The sequence below is a fragment of the Danio rerio genome, chromosome 13 (genome assembly GCF_049306965.1).
Source record: "Danio rerio strain Tuebingen ecotype United States chromosome 13, GRCz12tu, whole genome shotgun sequence".
NCBI classification, from domain to species: domain Eukaryota; kingdom Metazoa; phylum Chordata; class Actinopteri; order Cypriniformes; family Danionidae; genus Danio; species Danio rerio.
In genome coordinates this window covers 52855001-52879620 of record NC_133188.1, presented here as the reverse complement: position 1 = coordinate 52879620, position 24620 = coordinate 52855001, and the positions used below count along the sequence as shown (strand labels likewise).

Below are 24620 nucleotides of genomic sequence, written 5' to 3'. Positions count from 1 at the left end.
TAATTTTAGGAATTATAATTTATTTGTTAACACACACAAGTAGTAAGAAAATCACAGAGACTTACAAATAAATAATATTTTATTGCTGTCATTTAACAAAATGTATTACATTATAGAAATATTATAAAGGAAAAATGAAAAATACTGTAACAGTGGTTAGGGCAAGAAAAGGTTCAGTTACCATAAACTAAACTGTCAATAAAACATTAACACTGATCCTGTTGAACAGAACAAAGCAGCAAGTTACAGTAAAAATAATAATAATAATAATCATAACCATTTTTACATCTAATATGACAGCAATTATAAACATCTGTTTCATTTCTGCTACCCGAAGATTGAGCTTCATGTCTGTTGTAAATGAGGGCGATGCCAACCCTCTTGTGGTGCTCACAACAATGTCCAACCTGTTCTTTTGCTTTGACTTAAGCTGCACAAGGAAGTGAAGCCACTTTCAAACAAGCGTAGTGCTGAATGGTAGGATGGATTTGATTGCATGAGTTTCAAGGGACAGATACTCAGAAAGCACTTTGCGACACCAAAACTGGGAGAGGCTTACTTCACTGAATGTCTTTTTCAGCGTCTTATCACATGACGGTTCCACCAGCTGATTCTCTTCGTTGCTCAGCAACGTGACTCTTTCCACGTCAATTCCAAAGGGATTGCTTATCCACAGATCAACATCGTGTTTCTTGGGAAAGTAGTCGATATGATTGTCGCGCGCGCATTTCAAAATAAAAGTCTGGCATAAGCAAATTAAGTAAAAAAATTTTGACCACACCCACTGAAAATGTCCCCGCGACCCACTTTTGGGTTGCGACCCACCAGTTGAGAAACACTGCTGTAGACAATCAAAACAAATGATTTCTTAAGGGAGGAAATTATATTGACAATAGTTTTTAAAAAATCTGACAAAATAAAAGAAATAATACTTTCCCTTGAAAAAAAATATACTAGAAAACCACTTCAGCTGTATATACAGGTGGTCAAAATTATTTGCCCTCCTGTGAGTTTTTTTTTTCTTTTCTTTTTTAAAAATTTTCCAAATTATGTTAAACAGAGCAAGGAAATGTTTACAGTATGTCTGATAATATTTTTTCTTCTGGAGAAAGGTCAATATTATTAGCCCCCTTAAGCAATATTTGTTTTGGATTGTCTCCAGAACAAACCACTGTTATACAATGACTTGCCTAACGTTACCCTGATTAACCCAGTTAAGCCTTTAAATGTCACTTTTAGCTGTATAGAAGTGTCTTGAAGAATATCTAGTCAAATATTATTTACTGTCATCATGACAAAGATAAAATAAATCAGTTACTAAAAATGAGTCACAACTATAACTATTATGACTATTATGATTAGAAAACTATTATGATTAGAAATGTGTTGAAGAAATCTGCTCTTCGTTAAACAGAAATTGGAGAAAAACATATACAGGGTGGTCTAATAATTCTGACTTCAACTGTAAATATCCCTATTCGACTTTTGTTCTCATTTTGAGTTCTTCCACTGGATTTGTTGGTGTGTGAATGAGTAGATGATGTTGTGATCAGATTTTCTTTAACTGAAAGCCACTCTCTCTGGAGAGGGAGGTCCTGGAGCTGAAGTCTGCTCTTCAGGCGATGCTGTCTCAGCTGAAGGAGGAAGATGAGGATGAAGATGATGAAGAAGAAGAGAAATACTGTGATGTAGAAGAAGAACAGGTTGAAGATGAAGACCTGGAGGAGGAGCACTACTTCAGTGACAGCTGGGAAATCTGAACAGACTCCGTCACTAGCTATGTTTCCATCCACCTCTTTTTAATGCACGCTTAAATTGGAATATTGCATAAAAAATGGGAACGCCAAGATGTTTTGAAAATGTGCATGAAAACTGATGCGCACAAGTGAAGCTGCGGTCACACTAGACTTTTCTCCCCATAGACTTCCGTTGATACACAAGTAAATGCGGCAGACCAGAAACACAAGCTCGTGCGACAAGTTTCTCAGTTCGCTGCGTTTGAAAGTTCAAGCTTGGTAAACTCTGACCTGCGAAATCGCATCACATGACTGCGTGAGACCAATCAAGGATCAAAACATGACCTCTCTGGACAGAAATTTAAAATACGGAGCAATCGCCAATTTTTTTAATGTCTAATTATCTTGTTTAATCCCGCCCTTTTCCGCAGTGTCGTACAAAATAATTTTGCATGCTTAAACTTAAGTGTGACCGCAGCATGAGTCGGATAAACTTTTTATCTAATAAGAAAAATGTGCATTAACGGTGCAGTAGGTGATCTGCCAAAATGCTAACCGCTTAGCATATTATCTTTGGACAGCGGGGAGGGACTGTGATTCAAAGCCACACCCCCTGAAATCGCGAGCACCGTGTCACAACAGCAGTCAGACAACCCACTAGTTCATGTCATTCGCCAGTTAGTTAGTGTCAGCGCCGTGCAGGAATTACATGTATTACTTAGCCACACTTACATGCTATTTCAGAGCGAATATTCAGAGTAGCATGGTAAACAGTATAGGAAGGCTGTCATTGTTCAGAAATGACCCAATGTGAATATAAAAGCAACTTTAGCTCAGTAAAGCAGGTTAGGCGGATAAGCGCTATTTACTGATGTTTTTTTGTTAAACTAAATATAAATACATAAATATAATACATTATAGATGCTGTCAAAGAACCTTATGAAACTGAAAATAATCACATCAATTTTTCACCAGGAGATTTCAGTGGCTGAACAACACGTCTGCGCATAGAAGTCATTCATAACAACACAATCTAACATAAAATAGTTTTAAAACAGAACATAACCTGTCTAACAGTAATGCTTCAGCCCTGGTGTCGTCCTTCCTCCAGCGTGCTAAAGTAACTCCAATACTGATTCAGGTTTTTAAAAGTTTCAATTCTGCATTTGATTTCTCCCGGTCCGTCTCGTGACCGCGCGGCCGCTTTAAGGGTGAATTATACCTGCGCCTGGCTTTACAGTAATCGGCCCGAGCTCGGCTGTCCTTCGGCGGCTCCGACTCGGCATCTGCGAGCGGCCCGCAGCTCGCTCGGAGCGCATGCGTTTGTGATGCAGACGGGCACACGCTAATGGCGGATCTGAGTGAACAGAACATTTGCTGAGAGACAGTCTGACCTGCCTATCGGTATTAAGGGAGATGACAGTCCAACTCTACTTAATTGGATGAACATTTTTTAGTTTTATGCTTTACCCAGAATATAAAAATACATATAAACTTGTTTAGATCATTTACTGTATTCATTACAATTGGACTGTGAAGAGACTTTCAACCAGCACAACAACAAATGCTTCTGAAGACAATCACCTACTGCACCTTTAACTACAGTGAAAAGACATTTACTGAATAAACTCTGTGCTTGCACATCAGTAAAGTGATATGATTTAGTTTGAACAGATGATGTGATGACGAGAATGTACATGATGGGACATATTAATGGACTTTTCAGCATTTTCAGCACATTGTAAAACATCTGAAATGTTGTTTTGCTCATTCTGAAACCCCTCAGCTAAAGTCTGTCATCACAGTGGTTCAGTATTATTACTATTATATTATTATTCCCTCTAGAACTGTCCTGAGCATCTGTCTGTGCTCCCAAAGAGCATCTCACGCCTCCAAAAGCCACCACGTTGCATTCACTGTGTTTGTCTTCATCTTCTGAGGTGCAACTCCTTTATTAACGAAGAAAAAATACCACAGTGGGTTCTCCAAACGCACTAAACTACATTCTCTGTCGGATATCTGCTCCAGTTTTTCAGGAAGTGACCATTTTGTTCTCTTGTATTGCTCATTGGATAAAAACGCTGCTTTATTTGGGAAACTTTTATGCGATATTCCAATTTTGCGCACACGTTTCATTTACATGTTTTAAATGGAAATTTAGCTTTCCTTATTCATACATGTGCAGTGTCTCTGGATTGTTTTGTTTATGGTTTTCTATAAGATCATCTGCACTGAGCTTCATGCACCACTTAAAGGGAACAGTCCATCTAGACATAAAGAGTGTTATTTACTCGTTCTCATGTCATGTACATGTCGTTTTTTGGATCTTGACAGTAAGAAAACATTGTCTACTTCAGTTTTAGTAATGCACATTGTCATTTAAAAATCATTGTGTAGTTTCATGCACATGAGAACTGATATGTGGACGAGTAAATGATCAAATCAAATATTATTGGAGGAATCATTCGCTCTATGAGGGTGTCATGGTGGTGCAGTGGGTAGCACAATGGCTTTACAGCCAGAAGGTCGCTGGTTCGAGCCCCAACTGGGTCAGTTGGCTTCCTTTGGGTGCTCTCCACAGTCCAAACACATGCGCTGTAGAGGAATTGGGTTAGCTAAATTGTCCGTAGTGTATGTGTGTGAATGAGAGTGTATGGATTTTTCCCTGTGATGGGTTGCAGCTGGAAGGGCATCCGCTGTGTAAAGCATATGCTGGAATAGTTGGCGGTTCATTCTGCTGAGGTGACCCCAGATTAATAAAGGGACTAAGCCAAGAATAAATGAATGAATAAAAATTGACCATAGTGTGTTTGAATGAGTGTGTATGGGTGTTTCCCAGTACTGGGTTGCAGCGGCTGTGTAAAACATGCTGGAATAGTTGGCGGTTTGTTCTGTGGCAACCACTGATGAATAAAGGAACTAAGCCAAATGAAAATAAATAAATGACATGTGGACGAGTAAATCATTAATTAAACATTTTTGGAGGAATTATAAACTCAAAAATAAAATAATGCTGGGTTGTTTTAATCCAATGTTGGGTCAAATATGGACAAACCCCAACCATTGGGTTAAAAGTTATTAAAATTCAGTTGAAAAAAATCATGTTAAAAATAAATGTTATATTTGTCTATATCTGACCCAACATTGTGTTAAAACAACCCAGCATTTTTACATTTAAAAAAAAAATTTGTATGTTTATTAGGACCACAGGGCGACGAAGTGGCGCAGTAGATAGTGCTGTCGCCAAACAGCAAGAAGGTCACTGGTTCAAGCCTCAGCTGGGTCAGTTGGCATTTCTGTGTGGAGTTTGCATGTTCTCCCTGCTATCGCGTGGGTTTCCTCTGGGTGCTCCGAGTGGTTTCTCCCGAAGTCCAAACACATGTGTTATAGGGGAATTGGGTCATCTAAATTGTCTGAAGTGTATGAGTGGGAATGAATGTGTATGGATGTTTCCCAGCGATGGGTTGCAGCTGGAAGGGCATCCGCTGTGTAAAACATATGCTGGATGAGTTGGCGGTTCATTCTGTTGTGGCGACTCCAGATTAATAAAGGGACTAAGCCGAAAAGAAAATGAATGAATGAATATTAGGACCTCTAACCACATCAATCTTGCTCAGAATTTCCTGTGGTTGTTTTTTTACATACAAAATATAAGTCCTGTCAGTGTTGCAAACCACTATCGTGCTTTTATTCTTATCAGTTAGTGCATATTTATTTAACTTGCTATATTTTACAGCTATTTTTGGTGCTTTTACGTCACATTCCAGAGAGTCTTTTAGGCCCACTTTTAGATAGTTTTTACAACTAACGTGGTATATTTAAAAAGCATGGCATTCCTATTTATTATTTCTTGTATATATTTATGTTCTGAAATATTATTGTTCCAAAACATCCATATAAATGCACATACAAATCTGGATCTAGGACCACATTTAAGAGCATCAGTTCAGCATGCCAACTCAGGATCGACCACTTCTGTTAAAATGTAGCTTCAAATTGTTTCCACTGTACGATTGAACTCTGAACGGTTTTGGGTTCATGACTAAAGAATGTGGTGCTTTGACTTTTAAAACTGAAATGTGGAGCTTCACCTCAGGCTGGTTTTGTTCTGTGTGGATTATAAGAGACGTGTAGCATCAAGTGCCTTTTTCAACCCAGGCTCATTGGAAAACACACCTCGGCCTACATTTTTTATAAAACGTAAAATACATTGCTCTGGGCGTGTTTCTTGACATGTTTAAGATGACAAATCCACTAGAGGGCGCAGTGTAAATTTATGCTAATCTAAAATATGTTACTTTGGGTTTATTTATTTTTGGTTCAGATACATGTGCTTATTGTAAACATTCAAGAGAAGGTGCCATTTATCAGTCAGATCAAACAACCACTGACCTAAACCCAACCAATAGTGTTTTCAAAAGCACATGTAAAAAAAGCACACCAGAAAAGTCCATATAGAGATAGATAGGCGATGCAAACATATTCAATTACAAATTGCACACTCTGTTAAGTTGTATTGTGGTATCTATTTGGTGTTGTGCAAACTGCATGAAAAAATTCTCTATTTATCAAGAACATGTCCTTGTAAGTATCATTAGTGTGAAAAGGAACAAAAGCCGTTGTCGTTGTAGTGCCCTCTAGTGTCAGAAACTTATGTTGAAGCATTTTCACACATATCTAGACTAAATTATGTTTCCAATGAGCCTGATTTGGTCTTTTTTAGGACTTTTAAAAGTATTTTTATTGTCTATTTGACACAGAAACAGGTGCTTTCTTGTCTTGAGTCTTAATGTGTTTTATTTAATTTCCCCAAATCTCTGTTAGCCAAGCACTTTTCACATGTAAGCTGTTTTTTTTTTTTTGTCTCCTTCAGTGAAAATGTCATTTGTTTGTTTGTGCTAATTGCATCATTGTTTGCTTTACTCACCACTGTTTTTCACTGTACTCCATTTTTTTTGTATTATTATTTTGTGTTTTTAAATACATTGGATATTATTGGCACAAAAGTTTTGTCATGTTGTTTTATTTTACAAGTTCATAGTTTGTAAAATAGGACCAAAACATCAACAATTTGCTTTTAGGGCATCTTGAAGCAGCAGTGTTCATTCACTGCTGTACTTCACCATTGTGTTGGGTCTGTTGTCAAGTATTTAAGGCTACATAGACTGAACATCAGTTGAACACAGATTGCTGTAGCTCCACATTTTCACACTAAGGCATGATTTTGAAGTTTAAAGAGAGAAAATAATGAGTTGTCTTGAAAAACAAGAAGTTAAAAAAGTAAAAGTTAAAAGCATTTGCAGATCCCAAAAATTCTGTTATGTGAAAGAACAACCAAAATATTTTAAAAGATTTATCATTTTAGTTTAGTAAGACCAGAGTTCCTCAGGTCATGGCATTTCTGGTATATCATGATCATTTAAAGGATCTATTCCAAACATTGAAAGACATAGAATTTATATATATATATATATATATATATATATATATATATATATATATATATATATATATATATATATATATATATATATATATATATATWTWTATATATATATATATATATATATATATATATATATATATATATATATATATATATATATATATATTTATATATATATATATATATATATATTTATATATATATATATATATATATTTATATATATATATATATATATATTTATATATATATATATATATATATTTATATATATATATATATATATATATTTATATATATATATATATATATATATATTTATATATATATATTTATATATATATATTTATATATATATATATATATATATATATATATATATATATATATATATATATATATATATATATATATATATTTATTTATTTGTTTATTTATTTATTTGTGAAAAAAATGAGTGTAGAATTTTATCTCTGAACTTCCTGAACTGTGTTAGTAGTGTATTTTCAAATGCATTCAGAGGTTTGTCAGGTTACAGGAATAATATAGGTTGTAAACCATGTAAAATCTAGAATTTCAGCCAAGTTTTTAATTGATGCATGCTACTGAATCAAATGCAGAACCCAATGCGCAGAAATGATGAGTGGAAGAAATGAATAAATTGTAATATGAAAAGCTCTGTATGAGGTCTGAATGATGCACAGCTCTGTTCAACACTGTTAAATGTGCTCTAGTTTTCTAAAAGTTGCATGAAAAGGGAGTTAACATTGTCCTTTTTCCTCTATTGTGATGATTATCCAATCAAAAAAAGTCCTGAAATGCAAAAGAAAAATAGTCCCGCCCTAAAAGACCGATGGCCTGTCCTAAGAACTTATAATCCCACCCTTAACTACTAACAGCACCACCCTAATGGGCTAATGGCCTGTCCTTAAGGACTGATAGTCAAGTCCTAAATGACTGATAGTCCCACCCTAAATAACTAATAGCCCCACCCTAAAGGGCTGATGGCCTGTCCTAAAGGACTGATAGTCCCACCCCAACTAACGGATAGTTCCAGTCTAAATAAATATGAGCCTTGACCTAAAGGACTGATAGCCCCTCCCTAAATGACTAATATAGCCCCGCGCTAAAAGACTGTTGGCCTGTCCTAAAGGACTGATAGTCCTGCCCTACATGACTGATAGTCCCACCTTAATAGACTGATAGTCCCACCCTAAATAACTAATATAGCCCCGCCCTAAAGGACTGATATCTAAATAACTAATAGTCCCGCCCTAAATAACTAATAGCCCCGCCCTAAAGGACTGTTGGCCTGTCCTAAAGGACTGATAGTCTCACCCTAAATAACTAATATAGCCCCGCCCTAAAGGACTGATATCTAAATAACTAATAGTCCCGCCCTAAATAACTAATAGCCCCGCCCTAAAGGACTGTTGGCCTGTCCTAAAGGACTGATAGTCTCACCCTAACTAACTAATATAGCCCCGCTCTAAAGGACTGATATCTAAATAACTAATAGTCCCACCCTAAATAACTAATAGCCCAGCCGTAAAGAACTGATAGTCCCACCCTAAATAACTAATATAGCCCCGCCCTAAAGGACTGTTGGCCTACCCTAAAGCACTGATAGTCCCACCCTAATAACTAATATAGTCCCGCCCTAAAGGACTGATGACCTGTCCTAAAGTACTGATAGTCCCATTCTAAATAACTGATAGCCCAGTCGTAAAGTCCCACCCTAAATAACTAATATAGCCCCGCCCTAATGGACTGATGGCCTATCCTAAAGGACTGATAGTCCCACCCTAAATAACTAATAGCCCCGCCCTAAAGGACTAACTGCCTTTCCTAAAGGACGGATATTCCCACCCCCCTAAATAACTAATAGCCCCGCCCTAAAGGACTAACTGCCTTTCCTAAAGGACGGATATTCCCACCCCCCTAAATAACTAATAGCCCCTCCCTAAAGGTCTGATGGCCTGTCCTAAAGGCATTTATGTGACCAGAAATGAGGAAAAGCCTTTTGGAGAGAGGAGGGAATGTAATAGTATTTGAGTAAAGATTGTTTTATTATTATTTTTACTTAAAGTGCACAGATACATCGTTTATACAGGGACTATACATATAATCTACTACATACATATAAACATAAGAAGAGCAGATTTTGATGTGATGCTGACTTTAAGCTCCACAATAAACCCATCCAGCAGAGTCAGAGCGTGAGCAGCACATCATGCGTCACATGCATCTCTCAGAGTTCAGTCTCATCTCCTAATTGAATCTTTGTTTGTGCCGCTGCTCAGGTGGACTCATTTCACTCTTCACTATGGAAACAGACCGGCTGCTTCTTATTATAATCCACTGGGGGAAATGTAGACGTCTATGTCAAAATGGCCATACATAAAGCATAGACGAATGCTTATTTTGATTGAAGATTGCCAAAACCAACCTTTTTTTCAATGCATTAACTTACATCAAGAGGTGTGGCATGTTGGCTCAGTGGTTAGCACTGTCACTTCACAGCAGGAAGATTGCTAGTTCGAGTTCCGGCTGGGCCAGTTGACATTTCTGTCTGAAGTTTGCATGTTCTCCCCGTGTTGGTGTGGGTTTCCTACGGATGCTCCAGTTTCACCCACAGTCCAAACACATGCACTATTGGGGAATTGGATTAGCTAAATTGTCCGCAGTGTATAAGTGTGTGTGTGTGTGTGTGTGTGTGTGTGTGTGTGTGTGTGTGTGTGTGAGAGAAAGATTGTGTATGGGTGTTTCCCATTACTGGGTTGTGGCCGGAAGGGCATTCGCTGCGTAAAGGATATGCTGAAATAGTTGGCGGTTCATTCTGCTGTGGCAACCCCAAATAAATAAGGGACGAAGCCGAAGAAACTTACGCAAAGTGTTCACCATAAAAACAAACAATGCACACTAGCAAAAAAGACATTGCTAATTTTGATGTCATGCGGACTTCAAATCAAATATTTAAGGGTCTCGTCAAGCCCTGATTGGGAGCGGATGAAAGGAAGCTTTTGAAGGAAAATGAGCGTTTAATTTGAGGAGAAAGTGTCCGAGGATTAATGAGGGTCTTAAACAGCCGTCAGTGTGAATGAGATGAGAAGAGGACACACACTGCTGAACACACCGCCTCATTCTTATTCCCTCATTCTGCCGGTGGAAATCACACTTAATTATGAGCACAATGCCCGTGGGAGCGCACACACACACACTCACACACACACACATACACACAGACTCGTCATTTAGCTGTGGATCAGATGTGACAGTTCTCCAGTTATTGGTGCAGAGACTGAAGCTGTGGGACTTTCACTGCAGTCACTTCTTTCACTAGTATCTTCACCTGCTTTTACCCAAAGACCATGGCTGCTTACAAAATCACACACTTCCATACAATAGTACAGTGTTTCCCAGCCCTGTTCCTGTACTGTTAGCACACCAACAGTACATATATTGGGTGTCTCCCTTGTCTGACCCATTAACTACAGGTTTTGGAGTCTCTTAGGGCCCTATCATACACCCGGCGCAGTGTGGCGCATGGCGCGGCGCAGTAGTCTTTTGCTATTTTCAGCTTGGCGCAAGAGTGGTTTTGAGGCGTTGCGCTACGCTGTTTAAATAGCAAATGCATTAGCGCTCATTTGTGCTCCCATAGGCGTTCTGGTCTAAAAAGGAAGGCGTTCTGAGGCGGACCGCTGGCGCGTTGCTATTTTGAGAAACTATAATAGATTTTTCATTAGACCAAAACTAACCCGGTCTAAACTCCGGCGCAGAGTCGCTTACACACTGCTTAATACACACAAGAGAGCAATAGGCAAATATCTTTACATATAAAAAAATGTAAATATTAAGGATATATATAGGATATAATAAGAATAGATATAGGATATAAATATAAAGGATTAAAATATTACAAAACATATTATTTTCTAGCCTACATAAATATGAAAAATCACTGCTTTTATGTCTTCTTCATCTCGGGAGGCTTTTTCAGTTCATTCATAACAATTTGCTTTTGTATAATGTTATTATTATTAGCAGCATTATTTATTATATCCATATTTATATTTGTTTTATTAAAAACAAGCTTAGATTTGCCCACCTGTCAGGTTTTAGACCATATGGAGCACAGCATGTGTTTTAGGATATAACTCAGGTTTTTGAGCACATTTCATTATTATTGTTCATTTATTCGTTTGCTGGAAATTAGAACTGAATTTAGAAATAGTTTTGAAACAAATATTTGCGCTTAACAAACAAAAGTATTTATTTATAGACTAATTGATGTCTGTGCGTAAAGGTTTCCCTATCCAAGAGCGAAAGTGAAAGTGATCCATTATCTCTCATTCTCACGCAGTAGATGCTCTGTTTAACAGTTTTCTGTTAATAAACTGTGAACTGTTTGCTTGTGAAATGCTCATTTTTTCCACTTAGACTTACTTTACGTCCTGTAAATAGCGAATGCGCTCTTGGCGCAACGCAGCTGACTCTCAAAGGGAATGGGAGATGAGACTCTAATTGGTTTATTCTCAAAACACACCTATACTCATTAAGAAAATAAACTCAACCCTTTTAGACCATGCGCCATGGTGCAAAGCAGGTTTTCCTGTCCTTAAATTAGCAAAAATGCATTCTGACACGCCCTGAAAGCGTTTGCACCCTGCGTTTTGCGCTCTGCGCATGGACGGTCAAAATAGAGCCCTTAATGTTAATTAGCTAAACTGTGCTAATATATTTGCTGCTAATGTAAACTATTTTTTTTCTTTTGTAAATAATAATATTTAAACATATTACTGAATGTTAAAAGCACTAGTATTTACTATAAATCACTGTAGTATATCTTCATGTGGGTGTCCTCTTTAAGACTGTAGTAAAGCAGTTGATCTTTTTTTTTTAAGCGTTTTTTTCTCGCTACAAACATCCAGACAGCCTTCAGCTCACCTTGGGTTTGTGAGCGTCACCTGTGGGCTGAAATATGAGCCGGTCGATGGATCTGATGGATGAGGACGCTGCTGGATAAGCCACAGTGAACAGCTTAAGTGTGTGAAGAGATTCTAACTGGTAAACCACAAATAGAGAAACTCTTCATAGTCACTTCCAGGATTAAGCTGTTATTATTTGTTAATAATGTAAAAACATACTGGAAAACAATAGTTACCATAAGTGGAAATACATCAGTGATTAGGGCAATAAGCTCATTCTGGTCAAATATTTTTGTTTATGTTTTCTTCCCCAGGCATTAGTGACTGTATCTGATTTGTTTTGTTGTTGACCTGATTATATCGTCTTTTAAAAGTGACTCATATCCAAATGTCTGCATTTACGAAGCACATGACCAGGGAAAAAGAGCGGGCGCTGACTAATAGCTGATAATTAAAGAGTGCTCTATTCTCTGTTCTTGTATTTAATGTTCGCAGGTTTTTATTAATTCATTTATTCATTCATTCATTCGCTATGGACTACAAATCCCATAAATATTCTATTTCCCCTCTCCTACAACACTAGTGTGCAATTTAAGCAAATGTGATGCTAAAATTGTTTTACATTTGGTTTTGTAGTTTGGGCCTAAATAAATGTTTGTTGCCGTTTTTAATTGTTTTAAGTTAATTTGAATGACTATATTTAAACCATTTGACATTATTAACACATTTATTGGGTAAAAATGCTACTTTTTACTGTCATTCAATGTGTTTCGGTCATTATCAATTACGTCACTTCATACATCACGCTCACGCTCTGATTCGTGGCTTAATTACCAGTCAGAGCGCTCTCATAATGCTGAATCGGGCCAACGAGCTCTGATGTTACCCTTCGCTAAAAATGGTTCATTGGATTTACTCTTTTTTTTTTTCTAAGGCACATGTTTGGAAACTATTTATTTGAAAAAAAGCTGACGATTCGCACTTAATTGCTTCGTACTGTTTTTATTTTTTATTTTTCTTACATTTTACGGGTGATTAAAAGACAGACGTTTCGGCACAAAGCCTTCCTCAGAAAATAAAAACATTATGAAGCAACTGAGTGCGAATCGTTACCTTTTTTTGAATAATAGCAACGATAAGATTAACGCACCAAACCAAAGAAGTAACTAAAAAAACCGCAAGCGCGCAGGGTAAACTTCAGTAACTCTACACACGTGAAACTATTTATTTGCGCTGAATTTAAACAAACTAATTAAGCTGAACATCACATTTAAATTCAGCCCAAATAAATAGTTTCACGTGTGTAGAGTTACTGAAGTTTACCCTGCGCGCTTGCGGTTTTTTTAGTTACTTCTTTGGTTTGGTGCGTTAATCTTATCGTTGCTATTATTCAAAAAAAGCTGACGATTCGCACTTAATTGCTTCAAACTGTTTTTATTTTCTGAGGAAGGCTTTGTGCCAAAACGTCTGTCTTTTAATCACCCGTAAAATGTAAGAAAAATAAAAAATAAAAACAGTACGAAGCAATTAAGTGCGAATCGTCAGCTTTTTTTGAATAATAGCAACGATAAGATTAACGCACCAAACCAAAGAAGTAACTAAAAAAACGCAAGTGCGCAGGGTAAACTTCAGTAACTCTACACACGTGAAACTATTTATTTGGGCTGAATTTAAACAAACTAATTAAGCTGAACATCACATTTAAATTCAGCCTATATTTCTTGCAAGCACTTACCAAAATTTTGTAAATCTAATGAATCATTTTTTTCAGTGAATGTGCTCTTTCAGATCGTCACTGCAGGATAAGCAAAATGTCACAGTGCAGAACTGTAACGTTCCTGCGATATACGTGATGACCTGGAAATGTTCTTGACAGCTTTGTTGAGATTTTCCTCCAAGAAGAGCAGTGGGACGGAGGGTGAGAGACGGTGACCACATCACAGCCAGACAGATCATAGCCGGAGGACAGACGGAGACGGATCGCTGCTATGGGAATGCAAGGACAAAGACAAGGAGAAAGGGTTGTGGAAAAAAAAAAACACACACACAGATGGTGAATCACGACCTGCAGGGGTGCAATCTGAGCCTCAAATCATCCTTTACTTTTGGTGGTGGGATTGATGCTGATACCTGCTGCATCAGGGAAAGTCTTCACATGCTATTCAGTGCTATTGTCCATTGTGTAAGGGAGGATGGTGAAGTACTTAATGTTCATTTAGACTATCGTCATTTATAGCCTCCTTAAGGTGTTTGGTGTAGTGTAAAGGCTCGGGTAATGCTGATGTTTTAGTACCTTTACACTACCTGAGCCTTAGCTTCAAGTTTAAAGCAGTTTTTAGTTTTAGAATTTTTTTTTTTTATATTTTTTACAGTTTTACATTTGAAGCTGTTTTAAAAGTAATTTTAATCTTAAAGCAATTTTAAAATCTGTTTTTATAGAAGTTTGGATGGTTTTAAGAAGCAGTTTTTACAGCAATTTTACACATGAAGCTGTTTAAAAAGAATTTTCCCACAATTTTCAGCTGTTTTAGGTTTGAAGCTGTTTTAAAATCCATTTTTCATAGAAGTTTTAAGCTTGAAGCTGATTTAAAAGTATTTATTTAGCAATTTTAAGTTTGAAGATGTTTTAAAATCAGTTTTTGCAGTAACTTTACCTTTGAAGTGATTTTCAAAGTAATTTTTCTGCTGCTAATTTTGAAGCAATTTTAAAATCCATTTTTATAAGAGTTTTAGGTTTGAAGTGGTTTTAAAAGCAGTTTTTACAGAAATTTTACATATGAAGCTGTTTTAAAAGCATTTTCAGCTTTTTAAAGTAGTTTTAGGTTTGAAACCTTTTTAAAGCATTTTAACAGCAGTTTTAAGTTTGAAGCTACAAGCATTTTTTCCGCGATTTTAAGTATAGGTTTCAAGTTTTTTTTAAACCCATTTTTATAGAAGTTTTAAGTTTTTAATTATTTTAAACTCCCTTTTTTACAGCAGTTTTAAGTTTGAAGCTGCAATAATTTTTTCAGCAATTTTAACTAGTCTTAGGTTTGAAGCTTTTTAAAACCCATTTTTATAGAAGTTTTAAATTATTTTAAACCCTTTTTTTTACAGCAGTTTTAAGTTTGAAGCTGATTTAAAAGAATTCATTCATTCATGTTCTTTTTGGCTTATGTCCTTTATTAATCTGGGATCACCTCACGCCAACATGGGAAGAACTCCACACAGAGATGGCAACTGACCCAGCCGAGGTTCGAACCAGCGACCTTCTTGCTGTGAGGCAATTATGCTACCCATTGCGCCACTGTGACGCCCATTTAAAATAATTTTTTTTGCAATTTTAAGTTTGAAGCTATTTCAAAACCCATTTTTATTAAAGTTTGAAGTTTTAAAAGCAAGTTTTCTGTAGTTTTAGGCTTTTTTACAGCAGTCTTTAAGTTCGAAGCCGTTTTATAGCGAAACAGTTTTAAGTATTTTTTTTTTGTTTAAAGCGTTTTAAAAAGTTTAAAGCTATTTTAAAGGCCATTTTTAAAAGGCAGTTTTAAAATTGAAGCCGTTTTAAAACCTTTTTTAAGCAAATTAAGCACGTTTTTAAAGTAGATTTAAATTTGAAGCTGTTTTAAAAGCATTTTTAGCAGTTTTAAGCTATATTAAAAGTCATTTTTATAGAAATTTTAAGTTTGAAATTATTTTTTAAAGCATTTTTCTGCAATTTTAAGTTGTTTTAGGTTATTTTAAAATCTGTTTTGTGGCAGTTTTTAGTTTGAAGCTATTTTAAAAGCTCATAGTAAAACAGTTAAACAGTTTAAGTATTTTTTAGTTTTAAGCTGTTTTAAAAGTAGTTTTTGCAGCAGTTTAAGTAGTTTACAGTTTAAAGCTATTTCAAAGCTATTTTAATTTTTTAAAATTAAAGTAGTTTTAAAAGCAGTCTTTACAGCAATTTTTCATATGAAGTTGTTTTAAAAGCTGTTTTTACAGCAATTTTACATATGAAGCTGTTTTAAAAGCAGTTTTTACAGCAATTTTACATATGAAGCTGTTTTAAAAGCTGTTTTTACAGCAATTTTACACTTTTACCTTCTAAAAAGCATTTTAACATCAGTTAAACATTTTTTTCAGCAATTTTAAGTAGTTTTAGGTTTGAACCTTTTTTTAAAACCCATTTTTATAGAAGTTTTAAGGTTAGGCCATTTAAAAAAAAAGTTTTTATATTGGTTTTAGGTAGTTAAAAATGTTTTGCTGGGCTGAAGTTGGCAAAACCACTCAGTCTAAGCATCTGCTTCTGCGTTTAGAGTAGCGCTCCTTCTCTGATGATGTCAGTTTGACGTTTAAGCCACAATATTCTTAGCCACACCCCTCTTACCATTAGTTTGCTATGAGAAATGACCTTCAAGTAGTCTTTATTCTTCAGTTTAACCATCTCATCATCCACTCAGCAGGGTTTCTGCAGATTTCCCAGAGTTAGATTTAAGACTTTTTAAGACGTTTTTAAGACCATTAAGACTGAAATTTTAGAATCAGAAGACATTTTTTTAAATGGCCCAGATGGAAAATATTTTTATTTGCCCAATCAAAAAAAAAAATTATTATAATTTAAGACATTTAATAATACAATTATACATTAATAATTTTAAAAAATAAATATTTTAGATTTTATTTCTATTATTAATATTTAAAAAAAACTATAATAAACTAAATCTACATGGAGAACTTTTAATGAAATGCTATTTTAAGGAAAATAAGTAAACCATTATGATGAACAGAGTTAAAAATACTTTTAAAAATAAAAAGTTTTATTCAGATGGATTGTTGATGACTGTATCAATTTTGGCCAGACTGGGAAGCAATTTATGAACAGAAGAAAATTAAGACCTGTTTAAAAAAGATTTAAGACCTACAACACAACATTTCAGTAAATTTTAGACTTTTTAAGGCCTAAAATTTTGATTTTGTGATTTAAGACATTTAAAGACTTTTTAAGACCCTGCAGAAACCCTGACTTGTGTTTTAAAATCAGTTGTGTCTGCATCCCACAATGCATTGCAGTCTTGAAATACATCTTCAAATATGCTGGTAGTTATTAATTTTTATTGAATGAATGCACGGCTTGAGCAGTTCATTATGTTTTTCTGCATAACACTCTACAGACGCTCACTAAAAACACTGTTGTAACGGCTGATTAGTCTGAAATACATAATGATTCCGTACTTAATTATATTCAATCGTGCTCATTTAATTTTCTCTTGCTTTCTGTCTGAAATCATTCACATGCTCGTCTATGCAAATCTAATTAAACCATGCCATGATAGAAATCAACACGCTGGCTTTATGTGAGGATTTCTGCTGGCCATTCAAATCCTCCGAACACCATGAACATACATTAAAAGTGTGCATTATAACTGCAGAGTGTTTTAAGCCACACTTTGACACAAAAGGTCATCTAGAGGCTGCATCTATTAAATCAGTAATCTGCAACTCATGACCATAATCTGGCACGCTGACCCCGGTTTGACCTCTTCTTGACTGGAGAATGCAGTCAGTGTGGGCCTTTGTTTTAATTTGTGCCAGACACATTTAAACAACATAATCAGGCTCAAGTTTTACCTGTTTTCTGTATGCTTTAGCTAACTGAGTAAATCTGAGTATGAGGATCTTAAAAGGGACCTATTATGCAAAAATCACTTGCATAAAGGGTTTAATATGGCAGCAGTGTGTGAATATGGTCAGCCTCAAATAATACATGTTAATTAATTGTATTCTTTATAATCAGACTTAGGGCGAAGCAGTGGCGCAGTAAGTAGTGCTGTTGCCTCACAGCAAGAAGGTCGCTGGTTCGATCCTCGGCTCAGTTGGCATGTGGAGTTTGCATGTTCTCCCTGCGTTTGCGTAGGTTTCCTCCGGGTGCTCTGGTTTCCCCCACAGTCCAAAGACATGCGGTACAGGTGAACTGGGTAGGCTAAATTGTCCGTGGTGTATGAGTGTGTATGGATGATTCTGAGAGATGGGTTGCGGCTGGAAGGTAAAAGCATGCGTTAAAACATGCTGGATAAGTTGGCAGTTCATTCCGCTGTGGCGACCCTGATTAATAACAGGGACTAAGCTGAAAAGAAAATGAATGAACCACTCACTTAATTCACTCAGAATAAAATGTACATTTACCGATTAACATTTAGGGTAAAACAGTAGTAATTAATAATAATCAGTATATTTACAATGATTCATTTATAATAATATAGATAATAATTTATAATAATCTCTTTCTCTCATAAATTTGCTCGCAGAAGATTTTCATCTTCACCTAAAGGCTCTAAAGACACTGTGATGTGAGTCTGCCAATGAGTGACATGTGAGGTAATCCGAGCTTTCATTTACAACAAAAACAGACAGAATCTGTGTAAAAACATCGACAGCGTCCCCATCGGCTGTGCATGTGTGCGCACACGTGTGTGTGTATGTATGTGTGTGTGTGTGTGTGTGTGTGTGTATGTGTGTCAGTGTTGAGCACAGGAGATCCTCTACACCTCTACTCTTCGCTCTCCTGCTTGTGGCTATACAGACTGTATGAATTTAAAGTGTTTGCTTTTTACTGACCTGGTTTTGGAGAATCTGCTGATGCGTCTCTCTGTCGTCTCGTCTCATATGTGATTGAGAGCTTTTTTTTTTTATATATATACACACACGGCTAAACTTTGTGAAGTTTATTCATAAACAAATTTCGAGAGGATCACGTGCTTATGATTGTTCACAGCTGTTCCAACTTTAGCTAGTGACTGATTATCCTATCAGACGATCCTTAACTCACTATAAATAACCAGACTTTTCTCATCTCAGTATCTTCGCCTTGAAGAAACCCCCCCACCCAACCCTACTTTCCCTCCTTTCAAACTGGCATCACGGTGGCCAGCGATTAGCGCTGTTGCCTCACAGCAAGAATGTCCCTAGTTTAATTCCTTTCCAAACCAGTCGCGTGGGTTTTCCCCGGGTCCTCCGGTTTCCTCCCACAGTTTAAAAACAAGCACTCTAAACAATTAATCAAAATACATTAGCTAAACTCTGAGTACACCTTTCAGCATACATATCCGACACTTAGCTACAACAAGCAAGAGGGGGAGTCATCGAGATCTACCTGAGCTCAAACTCCCCTTTCGCCTTGCAACGGGAGGGAGCCCAGGGCTCGAGGATCTTATAAGCTCAGGGCTCTCTCCCGGGACAGCACGCCAAACAAGCTTTATTATCAATCATCAGCTAAGTGTGAACTCTTGAAAGTGCAGACAGTGGATTATACAGTCATTTTACTTTATTTTTTTACATTTATAACTCGGTGAATTTATTTACCACTTAATTCAATTATTTAATTATCAACAATTCCCATTTAATTCCAGTTCAGTTACTTTAATTTTAGTTCACTTCAGTTCAGTTCATTTAAACCAAGCGGCAACCTCCCGCTCTCCCTCAGGAAGCCAATACTGAAGTAACAGAAAGTGCAATTCATCGAAATTCTGCTCGGTCTGACTCTTGGTCTGGCAGATTTCTATTGAGCCAACTGTTAAAACGACCAACTTTACGGCAGAAAAAAGGTGTTTACAGCCTGGTACAAAGAATGATTTAGGTGTATATAGCTAATATTACCCTTCATGACAGCTGTGAGGGGGTGAATTTTTATAGCTCATATTAAGTTTGCATAATTAAGGGCGTGGCCACTTGAGTGACAGCTAAGTCTTGCTGGTTGCCATCATGTCTCCTCAGCTGATTCCGGCTGATTAGCAGCTGAGCTCGGCATATACATCGTATTTTTGTCTTGTTTTATGTGGCTTTACACAGTCATTTGCTTTTTTGAATTATTTCATACAATTATCAGATGATATGGCATGCTGTGTGCACTGAATTGTGCTTACAAACCATTCACGTGGCCTCCATTGAGTGAAATTATATATGTATATACCATCTTCAAAATGTATTTGTTTTGTTTATTAAGATCATTTATCATTTATCATTTTCTTTAGACCTGTAATGCACTCCAGAATCTGACAGATTGATTAGGTGTAGGCTCATCTGAAGTGTTGTCATACAGTGTTATGCTGGATTTCATCAATAGCCTTGCACACTAACTCAGACTATATCTGAAGTGTTTGGAAGTAATTGGCGTTTTCTTCCTGTAAAAAAAGTCATAAGAACAGTGTTTAGTGGCTCAATGTGTTACTGAAGTGTTTTTAAAAGTCTAAACACTTTACTGATGTAGTGTACAGCCAAGCACATGTGGTCAGAATACAAACGAGTCGCAGATTATAAATTATTAAGTAGGGATGTAACAATATTGTAAATACTGTCATACCGCAATAGTAATTTTTTTCAATATTACCGTAGGCGCATGACTCAATAAAACTATATTTCTGAGAAAAGTTTGCTTAGGCGAATGAAGCGAACGGGAACTACAATTCCCATCAGCCCAGGTGTGGTCGTCATCCTTTGCGGTCTGTTGTCACTACAGATCCAGTAATGCGGAAATGGAGTGTGCTGCTAGTAGCGGGGAAGAAAAAGCTGGAAATGATCGAACCTAAAGCAGGTTTTAAATCAGATGTGTGGAAACATTTCGGTTTCTTTCTAAAAAGATACGAAAAAGGAGAAAAGGTGACAGACAAAGAAAAAAGCAGTATGCAGGCACTGCCAAACTGTGGTAAAATATAAGTTGGGGAACACGACTAAAAACAGTCATGGGGACTGCAGAACACAGCACACTTGCTAGATTGATGCAGACATTAGCTTGTACTGGAAAGAGACCTCCATCTCACCCATGGCTTGCCCTCTCAAGTGGTGGAAAGACAATGCACAACGTTACCCACTGCTGTCAACCTTGGCTAAATCATATGCCCCCTAGTGTTCATTTTACCTTGAAACTGCAGTCAAAGTATTTCATTTTTAGTGTCATTTCAGACATGTAGGTCATCGCTTCAAAGCAAGGAGGCTGCTGGTTTGAGCCTTGGCTGGGTCAGTTGGCAGTTCTGTGTGGAGTTTGTATGTTCTCCCTGTGTTCACGTGTGTTTCCTCTGGGCGCTCCGGTTTCACCCAGAGTGCAAACACATGCGCTATAGGAGAATTAAATAAGCTAAATTGGCTTTAGTGTATGTGTTTGAATGCATGACTGTGTGTGGGTGTCTCCCAGTGTTGGGTTGCAGCTGGAAGGGCATCCACTGCGTAAAACATATTCTGGATATTTTGGCGGTTCATTCCGCTGTGGCGACCTCTGGTTAATAAAGGGACTAAGCCAAAAAGAATTAAGGAATGAACACTGACAGCCAATCAGAATCCATCCATCCATCCATCTATCCCTCAATTAATATTGTATAGGACAGGGGTGGCCAACCCTGTTCCTGGAGAGCCCCCTTCCTGCAGATTTCAGTTGCAACCCAAATACACCTGCCTATAATTACCACATGGTGTTCAGGTCTTAATTAATTGCTTCAGGTGTGTTTGATATGGGCAGCAACTGAAATCTGCAGGAAGGTGGCTCTCCAGGAACAGGGTTGGCCACCCCTGGTATAGGACAAGGCTACAATTGTAAAACATGCATGCTCAGAATGTTTGCAGAGACTTCAGAGTGTGGACTGCAGGTATAATATTGTATACTGCATATTGTAATCTAATCAATTCATGTTTAGGGCTTTGGTGTATTGCCAAGAATTACATGCCTTCATTTTGTTTTGCCTCTATACACATTTTTGACTCTTAAAGTCTCAGTAGACATTACAGTACATCAATCTCCAAGAATGCTTTTAGCTAACAATCTACTTAAATGTTTTACTAGGCATAAGTGCGAGAGGTCATATCCCGGACGAGCCCCCAACAGGGAATAAGTAAGCAGGTTGTGCGACACTCACTGTGTCTCTGTCTGTGTGTGTGCGTTTGTGTGTCCCTGTCTTTCTGAGTCTGTGTTTGTGTATGGGTTTCTCTGTGTGTCTGTCTTTCTTTCTGTGTGTTTGTGTATATGTGTGTGTCCCTGTCAGTCAGTTTTTTTTTTTGTACAAATTTATATGAGAACTTGGAAATCCACATCAACAAATTTTTCAGTCTAAGCTCATTGGAAATACATGCCTCAGCCTACATTTTTGCAAAACATGGAACACATTATGTTTCATTGCATGTTTTAGATGACAAATCTACTAGATGGCGCTGTGTACATGTCTACTGCCTGTAGTTTATACAGTGTTAGACACTATGCAAAGTCAATCCTCTCAAATTCTGCTGTATTTCGCACCCTGAATCCAATAGGTTAAAAGTCATGGTAAGGAACACAAAAAAGGGGAAGTTTCATGTGCATGGCCGAAAAAAATCGCTAGATTACATTTTTTGACTATACAGTGGTCCCTCGCTTGGTTCACCTTCTAGGCCTCACAATTTTCCCCATTTATTTATTTATTTATTTATTTATTTGCAATTTCATTCATTCATTCATTCATTTTCTTTTTGGCTTAGTCCCTTTATAAATCTGGGGTCGCCACAGCGGAATGAACCGCCAGCTTATCCAGTATATGCTTTACGCAGCGGATACTCTTCCAGCTGCAACTCCTCACTGGGAAACATCTATACATACTCATTCACACTCATACACTACGGCCGATTTCAATTATTCAATTCTCCTGTACCACATGTTTTTGGACCTTTGGGGAAATTGGAGCACAGGGAGGAAACCCACGGCAACACGGGGAGAACATGCAAACTCCACACAGAAATGCCAACTGACCCAGCTGAGGCTCGAATCAGAGACCTTCTCTCTGTAAGGCGAAAGTGTGACACAATAGGGGTCTGCATTCCCGCGGCTGTACCACGGGACCCGACCCGATTTCCTGTGGTGCGGTAATAAATTTCTGAATAAAGTGCGGGAGCGGTCGGTAACAGGTGTAATTTTGGACGGGAGCGGGCGGTCTAACAATATTGCTCCCGACTACCAAGCGAGCGAGCATGCCTATGTATGTGTGTGAATGAGAAAGTGTGATGCTGTGTTTAGCTTGTTTGTTGCTGTCTATGTGTGTGTGTGTTGTTATAAGCTGTCTGGATAAGCTGTCTGTTATAAGCTGTGTTGTTATAAGCTGTATAGATTTTGCCCCCCCGACCCCTGTTTTAAACAGGTTTAAAACAGAACAATACCCGTCTACTAGAAATCCTTCAGACATTGTGTCATCCTTTCTCCAGCGTGCAAAGGTAACTCCAATATTGATTCAGGTTTTTAAAAAGTTTTATTCAGCAGGTTTTTACCGATCGCGCGTTGGTCGCCGGAGCTGCGTACAAACGGCTGTGCAGTTGTATAAATCTGCATTTGCTGACAGACAGATTGGGCTACTTATCTGAATTATGAGAGATGTTGGCCTGACTCAATTTAAATGGATGAACATTTTTTAGTTTTATGCCTTACCCAAAATAAAAAAATACATATAAATACATTTAGATCATTTACTGTAATCATTACTGTTAGACTGTGAAGAGACTTTCAGCCAGCACAACAAAAAGTGCTTCTGAAGACAGACAATCACCTACTGCACCTTTAAAACATCTATAATAATTGTGAAAAAATAAAGCAGACTACTTCACGGATTTTGCCTATTGCAGGTTATTTTTAGAAAGTAACTCTCTCGATTAATGAGGGACCACAGTATAACAAACTGTCGTGAGACTGTGGTTGGAAATGACGACTGCAACATTTTGTAACGAATATGGCCGACCAGACACATAAACATTTTGCATTTTATTCCACAACCAGCTAACTTTGCCCAGAGAAGGCTCGAAACCTGATTCCAAGGTATTTATGACCCAAAGGAATGTGCCATGCGGCACTAAGCACAGGAATGACTTACAAAGGACTATTTAAACTGCTTGTTTAACACTGTTTTCATATAAACTTTACTCTTTATGTTTAATCATTTGTTTTGCAAAGTTTCCCTTTCTCTTGTATTAATATTTTTGGTTTTAATACCCCTGCATATAATGTTTTAACTGTTCCTAGGCAAAACAACCTCTTATACTGTTCAAGTTTGGACTTTTCGAAAAGCTTACTCGCTGTACAAATTGATCGTTGACATTTTATTTTAATATGAGTGCAACATATTAATGTTTTAAGAGACTTTAACATTTTTTGTCCCGATTTACATAAAATTTGCCTATGCAAATTATTCTGCCTCTGAAGAAGACCCATAAATTTAATATTCCAGGAAGTTAGCTTCTAATTGGTCAACTTTCCATGGAGGGTGGATCCGAACCTGCCCTATAAAGTTGAAGACCAAGCTAAACTCCTTCTTTTGGGAACTCTCTCTGTTCAAACGCTCTTGGGATCTTCTTCAAACTGCCTGGGAGCTCCCCCTCTCTCTCCCAACCCCAAGCAACCCCCCTCTCTGCTCCAAAGGCCTCTGTTTTGAAACCTTCTTCAACTCTATACAACAAACCTAAGCATAGAAACCTCCAAGAAAGCAAGCAGAAACCCAGACAGAAAGGGTTAATCGCACCACGCTCGGACATTTCCCTGTTCAGAACTTTTGCTGC

General features: G+C 37.2%; 2 protein-coding genes across 3 annotated transcripts in view; one reads left to right on the top strand and one right to left on the bottom strand.

The window, feature by feature from the left end:
- disc1 (DISC1 scaffold protein) overlaps nt 1–2086 on the top strand; it is a 90294-nt gene extending 88208 nt beyond the window's left edge. The window contains exon 14 of one of the 2 annotated variants that reach the window (XM_073919488.1): nt 1576–2086. In XM_073919488.1, coding sequence (XP_073775589.1) covers nt 1576–1760 — 185 coding nt within the window. In that variant the 3' untranslated portion in view covers nt 1761–2086. 2 annotated transcript variants of the gene reach the window in all.
- LOC100331556 (signal induced proliferation associated 1 like 2) overlaps nt 1–24620 on the bottom strand; it is an 823625-nt gene that overhangs the window by 441863 nt on the left and 357142 nt on the right. The window lies entirely within an intron of this gene.